The sequence below is a fragment of the Lepidochelys olivacea genome, assembly GCF_965140295.1.
Source record: "Lepidochelys olivacea isolate rLepOli2 genome assembly, chromosome: 15".
NCBI classification, from domain to species: Eukaryota; Metazoa; Chordata; order Testudines; family Cheloniidae; genus Lepidochelys; species Lepidochelys olivacea.
The window spans coordinates 5,505,219-5,522,877 of record NC_140425.1 but is presented as its reverse complement, the minus strand read 5'-3'; the positions used below and the strand labels follow the sequence as shown (position 1 = coordinate 5,522,877).

General features: G+C 49.5%; 1 protein-coding gene across 2 annotated transcripts in view; it reads left to right on the top strand.

The window, feature by feature from the left end:
- The window catches only part of MORC2 (MORC family CW-type zinc finger 2), a 111,951-nt gene that overhangs the window by 72,784 nt on the left and 21,508 nt on the right, over positions 1–17,659 (top strand). For both annotated transcript variants that reach the window (XM_084649143.1, XM_084649142.1), the window contains exons 13-16: positions 10,360–10,500; positions 11,483–11,637; positions 11,788–11,916; positions 12,750–12,855. In XM_084649143.1, coding sequence (XP_084505269.1) covers positions 10,360–10,500; positions 11,483–11,637; positions 11,788–11,916; positions 12,750–12,855 — 531 coding nt within the window. The remainder of the gene's footprint in view (positions 1–10,359; positions 10,501–11,482; positions 11,638–11,787; positions 11,917–12,749; positions 12,856–17,659) is intronic.

Below are 17,659 nucleotides of genomic sequence, written 5' to 3'. Positions count from 1 at the left end.
TCGATCCAATTTACAAAATGAATGATCACTTAACACTAGATAAAGTCTGTCAACTGCTAGCCAAGTGGGCACTTCTTCCGATATTCCTTATCTCCAAAGTTAATGTTCATAAAAATGTTCATCTTAGTAATGTGCACTTCTCTTTGAAAAAGTTGCTGTCTCATTAACAAAGAATTTCTTTAAAAGGCTGCCATACCAGCTTTGCTCTGGGCCAGCAGAGTCCCAAGTAATGACTACAACACAGGAAGGAAGAGATTGCTGTCCCTAGCTTCTGCCTTTATTACTTAGGGTACATCTACACAGCAAAAAAACCCCAAACCCTCTGCAGCAAATCTCAGAGTCCAGGTCTACAGATTTAGGTTCGCCGGGCTTGTGCTACAGTGCTAAACGTAGGTGTGTAGTTGCTGCATCTTAGCCTGGAGCTTGGGTTCTGAAGCCCAGGGAGGGGGTGTTTCAGAGCCCTAGCTCCAGCCTGAACCAGAGCGTCTTCATGGCTATTTTTAGCACTGTAGCACAAGCCTCATGAGTCCAAGTCAGTAGATCCAAGCTCTGAGACTTACTGCCGCAGGTTTTGTTGTTGTGTAGATGTATCCTTAGCCTCCCAACTGTGATATCTTGATTCTAGGACAACCCAAAACCTCCAGAAAGTGAACTTAAAAAGGATTTAATGGATTGGTTTTGTTAGGAGATATTTTGTGCCTTTGATCTATCGGGCCATGAAGCAGAGCCCTGCAGTTAAAAATATCTCTGTATCTCCTAGTCTGGCTACACCTAGGAGCATAGAATCACATTAATACAAATAATAAGAGAATGGACATTGACTAGATCAACTTGTCAGGCATTTATTCTAAAATATTTCAGCAGCATAGGATAACCTTCCATCTAACAACTGCAAATCATCAGAACTGACACATACATGGCACATTTCATACTCTTAGGTCTGGTCTACACTAGTTGGGGGGGGGATTGATCTAAGTTACGCAACTTCAACTATGTGAATAGCACCGCTGAAGTCGACGTACATAGATCTACTCACTGCGGCGTCTTCACTGTGGTGAGTCGACTGCTGATGCTTCCCGGTCCACTCTGCCCGCACCTCTTGCTCTGGTGGAGTACCAGAGTCGATATGAGAGCACTCGGCAGTCGATTTATGGTGTGTACACGATTGACTCTCTCTGGATCGATCACTGCCAGTCGATCCAGCAAGTAATGTAGACAAGCCCTTAAAGAAAACAAGAGAACGTGAATTAAGATTATGAACAGATAGTTGAATAGCTCCAAAAAAGGCTTCCATCTTTTCACCAGATTAGGCATGAAATGATTAATCTGGGTGAAGCACATGAGAGCTACAAATCTTGATGTAAACTGGGAAACAAAAATTGGATACATTATGCTCTGTAACTATTACTGATGCAAGTGCTGATATAGCAATCAGTACTGTACAAGACCCAAAGGAACACTCAGTCTGATCCTGGATCTACCAGTCTAAATTCTACAAGGTGCTAAGTATGGATTGCACAGATGGCTCATCACTCTGCATCATTGGACAGTAATTTACAATTTAATTTAGAGAACCATAGTTTATGTAAAATGTAGACAAGTACTTTTAAATATTTTGCACCAAATGTACATCAGTGCAACCATGGTGGTTCTTGGAATCCATTCCAATCAGGTGAGTGTGTGTGTGCTGCGTGCACGCCAGTTGGAAGATTTTTCCCTTAGCAGCATCTGTAGGGTCGGCCTGGGCGCCGCCCTGGAGTCGCACCTTCATGGTGCCCAATATAGGGCCCTGCAGACCCACCACCCCGAGTTCCTTCTTACCATTGGTGACGTCTAGCTGGAACAAACTGTTGTTTTTGCTTTGCAAACGCGTTTGGGCAGTGTCCACTCTTTGTGTTCATAGTTTGTAGTAGTTTCTAGTGTTTGTTAGTTAGTTAATAGTATTAGTAGTTCTGAAGTTTCCTTTTGGCCTCCCCCTCACCCCCAACAACTCTTCCCCAGTACCGGGGTATGCTCCAGTCCCCAGGGTTCAAGCTCTGTAAGGACTGTGCCTAAGAGTGACCCTCACTCTTCCTGTCTGTGGTGTCTCGGGGAGAGCCACCAGAAGGAGAAATGCAGAATTTGCAAAGGATTCCAAAAATTAGGACCTTAAAGGACCAGGATCAAAGACTTACGATCCTTCTAATGGAAGCGGCACTCTGGCTGCAATCCGGGGTCGGCAGAATCCATGCCCAGCACCTCCTCGTCGGTGCACAATCCAGTACCGAGGAAGGACCCCAAGGAGTCACAGCTCTGCCCATAGACAGTCTTCTGTGAGGCACCGGTCTCAATCCTCAGTGCCCCAGAAAAAGAAAAGCCTGGAGAGCCTCCCCCATCCAAGCCCAAGGAGCCTGCAGCAGGGAGACCTGATTCGGGCAACATCACCTCAGCTCCTCTACCTCCTAGGGTCTCATCGACTCTTGCCCTCCTCTGGGTCCAGTTGAGTCTGAAGCCTCATCGCTTTCCGGACCGACCGGGCAGGCAGCTACAGCACCCCTCAATGTCAGAGGCATTCAGTGCAGCTCAGGACTTTATGCATCTCATGGCACTGTCCTCCCTGCAGAGGAAAAACAAGTTGCCGCTGATTCCCCGGCCCCTGTTCCCATCAAGGGGCAAGCTGGCAATGATGGCGCATTGATTCCCATCTCCAGCACACCTCTCCCCGGCACGGTCCACCCACATGGGGGGGCCACACTCGGAACAGTTTCTCTGCATTGTTCGTCAGCACGGCGGAACATTGCTCCTCTCTGGTCCTCCTTCTCGGAGACCTTGGAGTCGGAGGTGGAATCCTACTGCTCTGATAGGACCAGGAACGGTCCAGGTCCCACCGTGACCACCAGCCCTATCCGGCGCTGTGGCCACCGAAGTGGCAACCCTCAACTAAGTGGCATTGGACCCGGCAGATGTGGCTTCCCGCACAATGATCACAGGGGTTGCAATGAGGAGTTGTTCCTGGTTGCAGGTCTCAGGTCTCCCCTGTGAGGTCCAACAAACCATCCAGGACCTCCTCTTCGAGGATTCAACCCTCTTTTCTGATAAAACGGACAAAAGACTCCACAGTGTAAGGGACTCAAGAGCCACCCTCAAGTCCTTGAGCCTCCACACGCCCGCCACTCTGTGCAGGCACTTCTGGCCGCAGCCTCCCTCGTGGTTCTACCAACTGCAGAACCGTCAGGATTCTCCTCGGAGTTGGAATAGGAGCGGCATGAAAAGACAGCACCCATCCTCAGGCCAGGGCTCTGGCCAGTCCAAACCACGTCCTGGCCCCAGACCGGCCTTTTGAGGGTGATGTCGAGGGCGACGCACCAGTGCAAGAACTGGATCTACCCAGCCTTACCTTTTCATCCTGACTATCCCCTTTCTACCATGCATGGTCCCGTATCACTTTGGACCAGTGGGTACTCTCCATCTTGCCCTTCCAGCCCCTTTCCCCATCCCTCTTCAGGAACCCCTCTCACAAGCAAATCTTTATACAGGAGATTCACTCTATGAATCATAGAATCCTAAATGATCTGGAGGATGGTGTGGATTGCACTCTCAGCAAATTTGCGGATGATACTAAACTGGGAGGAGTGGTAGATACGCTGGAGGGGAGGGATAGGATACAGAAGGACCTAGACAAATTGGAGGATTGGGCCAAAAGAAATCTGAGGTTCAATAAGGATAAGTGCAGGGTCCTGCACTTAAGACGGAAGAACCCAATGCACAGCTACAGACTAGGGACCGAATGGCTAGGCAGCAGTTCTGCGGAAAAGGACCTAGGGGTGACAGTGGACGAGAAGCTGGATATGAGTCAGCAGTATGCCCTTGTTGCCAAGAAGGCCAATGGCATTTTGGGATGTATAAGTAGGGGCATAGCGAGCAGATCGAGGGACATGATCGTTCCCCTCTATTCGACATTGGTGAGGCCTCATCTGGAGTACTGTGTCCAATTTTGGGCCCCACACTTCAAGAAGGATGTGGATAAATTGGAGAGAGTCCAGCGAAGGGCAACAAAAATGATTAGGGGACTGGAACACATGAGTTATGAGGAGAGGCTGAGGGAGCTGGGATTGTTTAGCCTGCAGAAGAGAAGAATGAGGGGGGATTTGATAGCTGCTTTCAACTACCTGAAAGGGGGTTCCAAAGAGGATGGCTCTAGACTGTTCTCAATGGTAGCAGATGACAGAACGAGGAGTAATGGTCTCAAGTTGCAGTGGGGGAGGTTTAGATTGGATATTAGGAAAAACTTTTTCACTAAGAGGGTGGTGAAACACTGGAATGCGTTACCTAGGGAGGTGGTAGAATCTCCTTCCTTAGAGGTTTTTAAGGTCAGGCTTGACAAAGCCCTGGCTGGGATGATTTAACTGGGAATTGGTCCTGCTTCGAGCAGGGGGTTGGACTAGATGACCTTCTGGGGTCCCTTCCAACCCTGATATTCTATGATTCTATGATTCCTCTCGCTAGGGGCAGTGGAAGAGGTTCCTCAGGAGCAAAGGGGCAAGGGTTTCTACTCTCAGTATTTCCTAATACCGAAAGCCAAGGCTGGGCTCAGGCCCATCTTAGACCTGCGAGAACTCAACAAGTTTGAAGAAGCTCAAGTTCTGTGTGGTCTCTTCGGCCTCCATTATCCACTCATTGGATCCAGGGGGCTGGTATGCTGCCCTCAACTTGAAGGATGTATACTTCCACAAAGCAATAATTCCACCCCACAGAAAATACCTCAGGTTTGTGGTGAACAGCAACCGCTATCAGTTCGCAGTCCTCCCTTTTTGCCTGTCAGCAGCTCCTCGAGTGTTCACCACCTGCATGGCAGTTGTGGCAGCGTTCCTGCACAAATGGCAGGTACAGGTGTTCCCATACCTCGACGACTGGCTGCTCAAGGGCTGCTCCAGGTCTCAAGTGGAGGCACAGGTCGGCTTCATAAGAATGACGTTTGGCAAACTGGAAAGGAGTACTTGTGGCACCTTAGAAACTAAGGGAAATCAGCGCTGTCCCCCGTTCAGAGGATAGAGTTTATAGGGGAAGTGCTGGACTCGACACAAGCCAGGGCATACCTCCCAGAAGCGAGGTTTTGGTCCCTGGGTGACGACATACAAGGTCTCAGGCAGTTCCCCACCACTACACCAAGGAATTGCCTGAAGCTCCTGGGATACGTGGCGGCTTCTACCTACATAGTACAGCAGGGATCAGCAGCTACCTTTGGCATGCGGCCCGCCAGGGAAAGCCGCTGGCAGGATGGGCCAGTTTGTTTACCTGCAGAGTCCGCAGGTTTGGCTGATCACAGCTCCCACTGGATGCGGTTCGCCATCCCAGGCCAATGGGGGGCTGCGGGAAGCAGCATGAGCCGAGGGATGTGTTGGCCACCCTTTCCGCAGCTCTCATTCATAGAATCATAGAATATCAGGGTTGGAAGGGACCTCAGGAAGTCGTCTAGTCCAACCCCCTGCTCAAAGCAGGACCAATCACCAACTAAATCATCCCAGCCAGGGCTTTGTCAAGCCTGACCTTAAAAATATCGAAGGAAGGAGATTCCACCACCTCCCTAGGTAACGCATTCCAGTGTTTCACCACCCTCCTAGTGAAAAAGTTTTTCTTAATATCCAACCTAAACCTCCCTCACTGCAACTTGAGACCATTACTCCTTGTTCTGTCATCAGCTACCACTGAGAACCGTCTAGAGCCATCCTCTTTGGAACCCCCTTTCAGGTAGTTGAAAGCAGCTATCAAATCCCCCCTCATTCTTCTCTTCCTCAGACTAAACAATCCCAGTTCCCTCAGCCTCTCCTCATAACTTGTTTGCCCCAGACCCCTAATCATTTTTGTTGCCCTCCGCTGGACGTTTTCCAATTTTTCCACATCCTTCTTGTAGTGTGGGGCCCAAAACTGGACACAGTACTCCAGATGAGGTCTCACCAATGTTGAATAGAGGGGAATGATCACATCCCTCAATCTGCTGGCAATGCCCCTAAATATACATCCCAAAATGCCATTGGCCTTCTTGGCAACAAGGGCACACTGTTGACTCATCCAGCTTCTCATCCACTGTAACCCCTAGGTCCTTTTCTGCCGAACTGCTGCCTAGCCATTCGGTCCCTAGTCTGTAGCGGTGCATGGGATTCTTCCATCCTAAGTACAGGACTCTGCACTTGTCTTTGTTGAACCTCATCAGATTTCTTTTGGCCCAATCCTCTAATTTGTCTAGGTCCCTCTATATCCTATCCCTACCCTCCAGCGTATCTACCTCTCCTCCCAGTTTACTGTCATCTGCAAACTTGCTGAGGGTGCAATCCACACCATCCTCCAGATCATTTATGAAGATATTGAACAAAACCGGCCCCAGGACCAATCCTTGGGGCACTCCACTTGATACCGGCTGCCAGCTAGACATGGAGCCATTGATCACTACCCGTTGAGCCCGACAATCTAGCCAACTTTCTATCCACCTGATAGTCCATTCATCCAGCCCATACTTCTTTAACTTGCTGGCAAGAATACTGTGGGAGACAGTGTCAAAAGCTTTACTAAAGTCAAGGAACAACATGTCCCCCACTTTCCCCTCATCCACAGAGCCAGTTATCTCGTCATAGAAGGCAGTTAGATTAGTCAGGCATGACTTTCCCTTGGTGAATCCATGCTGACTGTTCCTGATCACTTTCCTCTCCTCTAATCGCTTCAGAATTGATTCCTTGAGGACCTGCTCCATGATTTTTCAGGAGACTGAGGTGAGGCTGACTAGCTTGTAGTTCCCAGGATCCTCCTTCTTCCCTTTTTTAAAGATGGGCACTACATTAGCCTTTTTCCAGTCGTCCGGGACTTCCCCCGATCGCCATGAGTTTTCAAAGATAATGGCCAATGGCTCTGCAATCACATCCGCCAACTCCTTTAGCACTCTCGGATGCAGCGCATCCAGCCCCATGGACTCGTGCTCGTCCAGCTTTTCTAAATAGTCCTGAACCACTTCTTTTTCCACAGAGGGCTGGTCACCTCTTCCCCATGCTGTGCTGCCCAGTGCAGTAGTCTGGGAGCTGACCATTGGCCTGGGACAGTGAACCGCGGCCAGTGGCAGCTGTGATCGGCCAAACCTGCTGATGCTGCAGATAAACAAACCGGCCCTGCCCGCCAGTGGCTTTCCCTGGCGGGCCGCATGCCAAACGTTTCTGATCCCTGTAGTACAGTGTGCTAGACTCAGATTTCTACCACTTCAGTTGTGGCTAGTGTCAGTGTATTGGCCAGTCCGGACAAGATTATAACCCTGCCTCGCCCAGCACTTGACTCCCTCCTGTGCTGGCTCAACCCACAGGTGGTAGGTGCAAGAGTCCCCTTCACTAGCCCTGACCCATCATTCTTGTTAGTGACAGACATGTCAGACTTGGGCTGGGGGACACATTTGGGAGACCTCAGAACACAAGGCCTCTGGTCTCAGGCGGAACTCGCTCTACACATGAATGTCAGGGAACTGAGAGCAGCGTGCCTGGCATGCCAGACTTTCAGAACCCACCTAGCAGGGAGATGTGTGTCTGTCAGGACTGATACACAACACCACGGCAATGTTTTATACCAACAAACAGGGGGTACACGCTCCTCTCCCGTGTGTCAGGAAGACTTGTGCTGTGGGACTTCTGTGTAGAGCACTCAGTACACCTCCAAGCATTGTACCTCCCTGGAATACAGAACGAGCTGGCGGACTGTCTTAGCAGGTCGTTTCATGGCCACGAGTAGTCCCTTCACCTGGACGTAGTAAACTCAATCTTCCATCGATGGGGCTTTTCGCAAATAGACCTGTTTACTAAGTGACACAACAGGAAGTGTCAGCAATTCTGCTCCTTCCTCAGTCACAGCCCGGGCTAAATCACGGACGCATTCCTCCTCCCATGGGGAGGTCATCTCCTATATGCGTTCCCAACTGTCCCTCTTGTTCACAAGGTGCTCCTCAAGATTCGCAGGGACCAAGCTTTGGTGATATTGATAGCTCCAAGCTGGCCCCACCAGCACTGGTACACATCACTCCTGGAAATGTCCATGGAAACCCCGGTCACCCTGCCGCTGTTCCCGGACTTAATAATGCAGGAACACACCTGCCTCCAACATCTGAACTTAGAGTTGCTCCACCTCACAGCATGGAAGCTCCATGGCTGAACACAGTGGTGCTCTCTTGGTCTGATCAGGTCAGACCAGTTCTCCTTGGCAGCAGGAAACCCTCCACAAGAGCTATCTACCTTGCCAAGTGGAAGAGATTTTCAATCTGGTGCAGCACCTTCCATCCCCGACGCTCGCCTCGGTGCAATTTATACTGGACTATATTCTCCCTCTCAAGCAGCAGGGGCTGTCCATGTCGTCCATAAGGGTTCATTTGGCGGCCATCTCCACTTTCCACCCAGGCGCAGAGGGCTTCTCGGTCTTTGCTAACCCAATGGTCAACCGTTTCCTTAAAGGTCTCGACAGGCTATATCAGCAGGTCCGACAGCCTGTCCTAGCTTGGGACCTCAATCTGGTCCTTTCCAGACTATGGCATCGCCATTTGAGCGCTTGGTGACATGCTCCCCATTCTATCTCTCAGACAGGGTGACGTTTCTGGTAGTGATAACCTCAGCTAGGAGGGTGTCTGAGTTCAGGGCCCTAAGATCAGAGCCCCCTTACGCTGTATTCCATAAGGACAAGGTTCAGCTCAGGCCTCACCCGGCTTTTCTCCCAAAGGTTGTCTCACAATTTCACATCAACCAGGACATCTTCCTCCCTGTATTCTACCCTAAGCTGCACTCCAGGGATGTCCGCAGAGTGCTAGCCTTCTACATGGAAAGAATGAAGCTGTTCAGAAAATTGGAGCAGTTATTCGTGGCAGTGGCGGACAGAATGAAAGGTCTTCCTGTCCCCGCTCAACATAGCTCTTCATGGATCATGTCATGGATATGGGAGTGTTACCGCTTGGCAAAGGTGCCCGTTCTTTCAATCACCGCGCACTCCTGCAGGGCTCTGGCCTCCTCTTCAGCATTCTTGACGCAGGTTCCCACCCAGGAAATCTGCAGAGCAGCAACGTGGTCCTCCATACACACTTTCACCACGCAATCACCCAGCAAGCCAGAGACGATGTGGCCTTTGGGAGAGCAGTGCTACAATCAGTGGATGACTCCGACCCCACCTCCTAAACTTGGGCTTTTGAGTCACCTGATTGGAATGGATGGGAACAAGGACTCGAAGAAGAAAAAACAGTTACTCACCCTCTTGTAGCTGTTGTTCTTCAAGATGTGTTGTTCATGTCCATTCCAATACCCACCCTCCTACCCCTCTGTCGGAGTAGCCGGTAAGAAGGAACTAAGGTGGGTCGGTAGGGCCTAATATTAGGTGCCATGAAGGCGTGACTCCAGGAGGCACCAAGGCTGACCCTACGGATGCTGCTAAAGGAAAAATCTTCCGGCTAGTGTGCACACACCTGATTGGAATGGACGTGAACAACACATCTCGAAGAACAACAGTTACGAGAAGGTGAGTAACCGTTTTTTTTCTACATGCCAACCGGTATAATCCCCAGTAGTCAAAGATGTGGGGTCACGTTTTCAAAAGTGCTCAGCAGTTACAACTGGAGACAAATTTTCACTGAAGCTGCTTGCTGAAAATCTATGCATTTTATTTAAGTACCTATATGGAAGTGGAATTCTCCTGAAAATTTGGCCCATAATGCCTAGAAAGGAGCTCTGCTCTGTGTGCTGTGTGGGTATGTCTGCAGCTTAAAATCTGTTGGAACGGTATTCCAAAATAAGTATCCATAATAATGTAAGCTCTCATCCCCAGGAAATCCAAGGGCTATGTACTAAAATTGTCGGGTATAATGCTATGTATGTACTGAAACATTTGAGTCCAGTTTTGCCTTCAAAGCACAGTTAGCATGTTCTGCAAGCCACAAATCATGAAACAATGAATGTGTTACCATTAAAGGGCATAATCTGCTACAAAACATATAGACAAGTTGCAGACTCTGATCAAATCTAACTCCTTTGCCTTGACATCTTAAAAGAAAAATACTTGGACCAGAAGCTAGAACCATGACCCCTTCAAAAAACGTCAAAAAGTATGATGTGCCAGTTCTATAGTTAGCTCAACAAATGTACGTGTCAGTGTTGCAAAATGTAACCTGTAATTTGAATTCAGTAAATAATTTTTAAAAAATGTAAACAGTGACATCAGGAAATACATAAGGACAGAAGTAGTGGGCATTTTATGGCTGTTGGTTTAGCATCCCTGGATGTTGCAAAGAGCTGGTCTAGGTCACTTGGGCTGGGGGTAGGGGGGGTTTCTTCTCTGTATACCATGGAGGTTTCTGATTCTTGCTGCCTCTTGTTCCAGGGCACTGAAGGAGCCTAAAGAGTTGAACTTCATCTTCGGGGTGAATATCGAACAGCGGGATTTGGATGGCATGTTCATCTATAACTGCAGTCGGCTGATTAAGATGTATGAAAAGGTTGGCCCACAGCTGGAGGGTGGCATGTGAGTTCCTTTCAGAAATCATCAGAGTTCCCTTGGCTTAAGACTGAAATTAGCTTATACAACAGAGCTAGGGAGGCAGCATGAACCATTCCCTCCGTATACAGTACAGTCACTCAGTATCAGCCACAGTCATAGTCTGTTTTGTTTTATTATGTAATTTAAAGCCCCAGATTTCCCAGTAAAAATGAAGTTCTGCATGCAGAGACAGGAGTTTGCCCTGCAGTGACATAAGGTTTTTCTGCTCTGCCAGCATTTGGTACTGAGCCCTTCCCAGAGGTGCCAAATGAAAGTTGACAATTCCTCACTACTTACTAACCACTTCTCTGTCATTAAGAAGACTAACCCTTAGGGCAAGGCAGGATTATTGGGGCTAGTTGAACATTCAGTACTTGAAAGCAAAGATCCCTTTTTGTGCACAGTGAGGAAAACAAAGACGTTTACTCCTGCTGGAATTCTGCGCAATGCAGAATTTGTGCAGAATTAATGTTCCCCACAGAATTTTATTTTTTCCTGCAGAATTTGATTTCTATGTGGGGGAAAAAATAATGGCAACCCACGCGTGCAGGGAACAGTAATGGCAGCCCAGCCATATTCCTGCTGTTAGCCCCACGGTGACTGGGACTCCTGATGATTATATTGTGTTATTTTTGACAAATAAAATATACAGAAGTTTAAAATATTGTGTAGAATTTTTAATTTTTTGGCACAGAATTCCCCCAGGTGTGGACATTTCACACTAGAAAACTTTCTTCAGAGTACAGCCCTAAATCTGTGGTGTTAAGGGGTTGATACTATATTAATATTGGAAAAAGCAGCACCAGGGTTTCACTGTCTGAAACGCATATTGCTGCAGGAGGTACTCAGTGAGCCAACTGGTTGCAGTCGGTGATTGGTACTGGTGGTGGTTCAATGCTGCTCCCTTGGACAAGTATCTTGGTGGGTGTTAGCAGTGTACAGTGTTACAGTTGTTTCTCACCCCCAGGGCATGTGGTGGAGTGGTAGGAGTTGTGGACATACCCTACTTGGTTCTGGAGCCCACCCACAATAAACAGGACTTTGCAGATGCTAAAGAGTATCGACACTTGCTGAGGGCGATGGGGGACCACTTGGCTCAGTACTGGAAGGATGTTGCTATTGGTAATGAGGCTTCACAACTTGACAGGGATGGGGAGGGGACTCTGGGTGGCTGGTGGGACAGGGGGTAGAGCTTACCAGAGAAGGAGGACTTCATTTTCATGCTGCTGATAGTGGCAGCATGATGAATGTTCTTGTTCTGTTTTTCTTCAGCCCAGAGAGGTATAATCAAGTTCTGGGATGAATTTGGCTATTTATCAGCAAACTGGAACCAACCTCCCTCAAGTGATCTGCGCTACAAACGCCGACGAGCCATGGAGATCCCCACCACAATTCAGTGCGGTGCGTCTCTACCAGGCAGAGGGAGCAGGGTGGCTGGGATTAGGAGATTGTTCTGCCATGTGGGCTAGGGAATAGAAACTACTGTTCAGAAGGCAAAGCAGCTCATGGGCAGGAGATAGCTAGTTAGTTTTTCTGCTACCCAACAAAGCCAATACAGCTCTGGGAGCTGGATGCTTTTTTGACTCATGCTTCATAACCAGATATCTTCCTGGTGACGATGCACAAGCTAGACATTCAGAGCCCAGAGAGATTTTGAGGCTGGCAGTTTAATTTTTTTTTTTTTTAATACTCTTATCTGTAAGCTGGGAATACGGAGTAGTCATCACAGAGGGGCTGAACATAAAGCTGCACAGGGCCATTTTTACAATCCCTCACTAGGACAGAACTGCACTTCGGTTCTCGCCTTCCTCCTCCCCCCCCACCCCCCGTGCTACATTTTCTAGGACCTTTGGGAGTGTTCCCTCCCTATAAGTGGGAATAGCCTGAGTATCAAATGGGAACATCCCACACAATTGTCTGTCTTCTCACTAAAGGAGACCTTGGGCATTAACTGGTCTCAGCCTTCTTGATCACCATTTCAATTATTTTTATGGTTTTGTTTTTTAAAAGAAAACAAAACTTTGCAACACAGTGGAGTGTCTTGGAGGGAGATGGAAGGTGGTCCCTGATGCCAAGTGCTCCAGCAGCTGGAAAGGGTTGTTGTCACCAGACTAATGCCCTGGGAAGTCGTGAGGTCCTCAACAGCCAAATGTGCTTGCTGTGGACCCAGAGGACAGGCTATGTGGATGGCTTAGAATCTGTGTGCTGACTGTGTAGTGTGTTCTGTGTAACAGATATGTGTTTGAAATGGCGGACCCTCCCATTCCAGCTGAGCTCCGTGGAGAAGGAATACCCAGATACTTGGGTGTGCTCCATGAACCCTGACCCTGAGCAGGATAGGTGAGTATGAATGCGGGCCATGGTAGGGAATTGGCATTAATGTGCCTTTGCCATGCTGTTCTGGGCACTTGACTGGGTAGCTAATGGCATTCTGCCTACATCAGAAGATTCTGCTCACAATCCCAGTGAATCCGGATGCTTCTACTGAAAATGAGCCTCAGTGAGCCAGTTGATGTCCCTAATGGCAACGCTGTTGTTCGTTTGAGTCAACGCAAATGAGGGATTATCTTCTTTGATGCTTTCTTCCTCTGGGGGGACCTTCCTGCTTTCCCCCACACACACACACTTTGTTGATTTCAGTTGGGATGTCTGAAGCTAAGAGTGGTGTTGGGCTAATGACTGGGGACATCCACAGAACAAAGCTGAGGCTACAAGTTAAGGGTTGCAAAATGCTGGATAAATTCAATTAATTTTAACGACATGGAAAGTTTGAAGTGTCTGTGTAATTCTGTTAACATCCAGGAAAATAAAAGCCTGACGTAGGTGCTAAATTTCTTAAAGGACTAGTTTTCAATTAATTCATTCTGTACTCAAAGTAAGCACACAAATTTGGGGGGGATGGGTTGTATTTTTTCATAAAAACAAAGTCTGAATCTCTGCTTTAAGTGCAAAATGGAACTTAGCCTTAGCTATGGAGTTGGTCAGCACCTCCATAAAAACACTAACACACACACAGTCTCAATGGTAGATTCACTTTCCAGGGAGGAAGAAAATTCAAAATCCCTATTAGAGGGGTGGTGGATAAGAGAATTCTGAGATGTCTTTTAAAGAAGGATAAATTACTTACCTGTAATTCTGTTTCCTTAAATATGCTATTATCATAGGATTCCCAGTCTTGGAAAATAAGTAGGTCAAGGGGTGTTTCAAATGGAAACAAAGAACCACACAGGCAGTGATAAAGGCCATATTAAGTAAGCCAGAATTTAGCTTTATTGGTGATTTGTTTGGGGGAAGGAGAGAAACCTCCAGACAAGCATGAAGTCTAAATACAGAAATACTTGAGGATTAGTTGAACAAAATAGCCACCTTAGCTAGCTCAGAATAAGAAAGTTCCTGAATTAAATAAAAACTTTAGGAGGTGAGAGAACTTGTGCTACCCTATTTTGTGGAAACTTAAATGGAGACCCATTCCTTTTATGTAGGGTGAATCATCGCTAGAGTGCAAACCTCTATACACTGCAGCATCCCTGAGATTGGCAGGAAAAAATGTTTATGATATGAGGGAAACATGAGTTAGGCCATAATAGTGAGGAATGCGATAGAAGTCTTCATACACTAAGAACTGGTATCTAGTAAACTAAGAGTTGCGTGAACTGTGGTGCTTCTAATCTGTTTCAAGTAGAACTCTTCAGACTTAACTGCTTCTGACAGTGTGGAGGAGGGCCTCGCTGGGATAGTCCTGTGGCATGAACAGTTTGTTGACAGTATGATAGGTTTATTAAGGTTAGAACACTAACACCACCATGTGGATAAAACTTAGACATTGTGATGAATCAGACTTATCCTTCTAAAATCTCCTCTAAGGCTGGTTATTAGTACCTGAAACTTAGCAGCTCTTAGAGCTAAAGACGCTGCTACTAGGAATAAGATCTGTTTGTACCCTGCTGTAAACCTTTACATGCACAGTGGAGGGACTTGCAGGTTGGCCTCACTTATTTGGAGGTCTTTGCCTTTTCATGAGCCGAGTTCTTCGAGTGATTGCTCATGTGTATTCCACCAGAGGGGTGTGTGCTCGCCACATGTACCGGTGCTGGAAGTTTTTCCCCTAGCAGTACCCATAGGGGAGCACCCCTAGCAACCCCTGGAGTGGCACCTCCATGGCGTGGTATAAGGGGTGCTGTGCACTCCCCCCACCCTCAGTTCCTTCTTGCCCCCAGTGTAGGTGCTCCGGAACTGCTCTGCTTTGCTGTAGCTCGTCCCCAGAACTGCTTGTTCATTCAGTGTGTGGTACCTGTAGTTGGTTAATTGATTAGTTTAGTTTAGCTAGAGTGCCCGGGTTTTAAGAGTTTTAAGTTGTGCGACACTTGTAGGCAACGTATGCCAGTAAAGTGATCCGCACGCAGACTATTTGTACTGTTTGGGGGAAACCCATCTCAGTGATAGCTGCAAGATTTGCAAGTAGTTTAAGCCTCGGACCAAGAGAGAAAGGGACAGTAGGCTCCGGGCTACTCTGATAGAGTTGGTGCTGACCCCAGTTCTGGAGGACCGCTCCGAGTCAGCACTGTGCTCCGTGGTGTAGGTGTGCAGCGACCCTTTGGAGCCATCAATTAGTCGGCACCGCTCCCTGTCCGCGGGGCACGCCAAGAAGGCTAGGAAGAGGCCACCTTCGCCGCAGCACCGGAGTAAACCTGGGACAGAGGCTAGACCCATGTTGGACAGTCCTCGATCCCCCACCAGCCTCTAGGCCTCTGACTCAAGTCGAGCGAAGTAGCCCGTTTCATTTGGAGCGGGCCTCCCCAGATGTCCGGATGCCCTCCACACCGGAGGCCTTGCAAGTGGCCTAGGATGTCATGTCCATGCCGGTACCAGGAGCACCGCTGATGTCGGCCCCACGCTCCATAGGCAAGCCACCGCTGGGATCTCCGCAGTTGCCCTGACTCGGTACTGGTCTCGGTCAAGGGAATGTTCCTGACGCTGTTTGCTGCCCAGCAACCGTTCTGTGCAAAGTCCACATGGGTTGTCCTCAACTCCCACCAGATTGTCTGGCTGGGTTCCATTTGTCAGAGACTCCCAGCACCACTCCGCCTCGAGGAACGAACACCGATGGGACTGAGGCAGATGACGCCAGAGGTCCTCGTCTTGGAGGGGCTATTGCAGCCAGTCATGACACGAATGTCGACACCGTTCCCGTTTGTCATCCCGCTCCAGGACCCCGCCATGGCACTGCCCCGCAGCCCCAGGCGTCAATTGCCGGCCCGCCCGCCGGAGCCGATCGCAGAGCAGCTATTACCAACAGTACTGGTCCTTCACGTTGGGATCGCGGTCCCATGGTCGACATCGCTCCCAGCACCGCCTCTCCTCCCCGTCCAGGGACAGTGGCAGGTCGTATGTCAGCCCGGCCTCCATTCAAAGTTTTCTATTGATGGGCCAAGCTGAACAGACAGCTCCGCCGCTGCCACAGTAGGTGTAGTGGCACCGGGCCCCGTGGCCGGCCCAGTGGTACCAGTGGGCACCGTGGCCCCCGATGCAGCCCCCGGTGGGGACTCACTCGGTGATCGGAGCCTCAGAAGGACCATCGGCCTCCCTCTCCAGACCTATGAGGAAGGAGTAGGTGGGACATACATCCTCGGCACCGTGCCCGGAGACTGAGCAGGTGGTGGATCCTCCGGTGCTGGTGGACACACAAAGTACCCCATCAGCCTCCTCGCCCTCTCCTGATGAGGCAATTACGGCCCCTCTTCCCTCCATCCTGTAGGAGGACTTTTGGGCCCACCAAGAACTCTTTAAGAGAATGGCATCAAGCCTCAACCTCCAGGCAGAGGAGGTGGAGGAACCCTTGGACTCCGTTTAATGTACTGTCCACCTCGGCACTGGGCAGGGTGGTCTTACTTTTCCATGAAGGGGTGGCAAAAATTTCAAATGCCCTGTGGCAAACCCCAGTCTGATTGGCCCCCATCTCTAAGAGAGTGGAACGCAAGTATTTTGTGCCCGCCAAGGGTCATGAATACTTGTACACCCACCCTGCTTCTAACTCCGTGGTGGTCGAGTCAGTCAACCACAGGGAACGGCAGGGCCAACCGGCCCCTACCCCAAAAAAAAAAGATTCAAGGAGGCTGGATTCATTTGGAAGAAAAATTTATTCATCCTCGAGCTTCCAGTTACGGGTGGCGAACCACCAGGCTCTCCTGGGCCAGTAGGAGTTCAATCTATGGGGCTCCCTGTCCAAGTTCGAGGATTCTCTCCAGGAGTGCGACAGGAAGGAGTTCAAAGCGCTGGTGGAGGAGGGTACAGCGGCTGCCAGGGCAACCTTGCAGGCAGCTTCGGATGCAATGGACATGGCCTCTGTGGTGTCCATGAGAAGGGCACCATGGCTCCTGCTTTCTGGGCTGTCCAGCAAGGCGCAGACCTCCCTGCAGGACCTTCCATTTGACGGCAAAGCTCTGTTTGCGGAAGAAACGGATACAAAGCTGCGTGGCCTGAAAGACTCCCGCACGCCGCTCCAGACTCTGGGTCTCTGTATTCCGGCTCCGGCTAAACCTAAGTTCAAGCCGCAGCAGACTCCTGCCCAGGCCACCCGCTCAAAATACAAGACCACAAAAAAGTCACAGGACAACAAGAAGCGCCTACAGAGGCAGTCTCGACCTGCCCCCCAGCCTGGGTCCTCCAAGGACAAGTAGGTGGAGAAAAGGCAGTTTTGATGGGACGCCCAGGGGCTCCTTGCAAGTTCTCATCAGGGATCCACCCTCAGTAAAGTTTCCTTCTCCAATCAGTTGTGTGTTTTCCTCCCAGAGTGGTCGTAGCTGACCTCAGACTGATGGGTCCTCAACTCCATCTCCCGGGGCTACACCCTCCAGTTTACTTCCACCCCTCCCAACCACCCTCTGCCCCCGTCCCTCCTGGAGGACCCCTCTCACGAGGCTCTGTTTGAGTAGGAGGTGGGGTGGCTCCTGGGCCTAGGAGCGGTGGAAGCGGTGCTGGGGGAGTTCAAATGCAAGGGGTACTACTCCCGCTATTTCCTTACGCCAAAGGGGGGCTCAGGCCCATCTTGGACCTGCAAGGTCTGAACCAGTACATGGTGAAGCTCAAGTTCCGTATGGTCTCCCTGGCCTCCATCATCCGCTCCCTGGATCCCAGGGACTGGTAC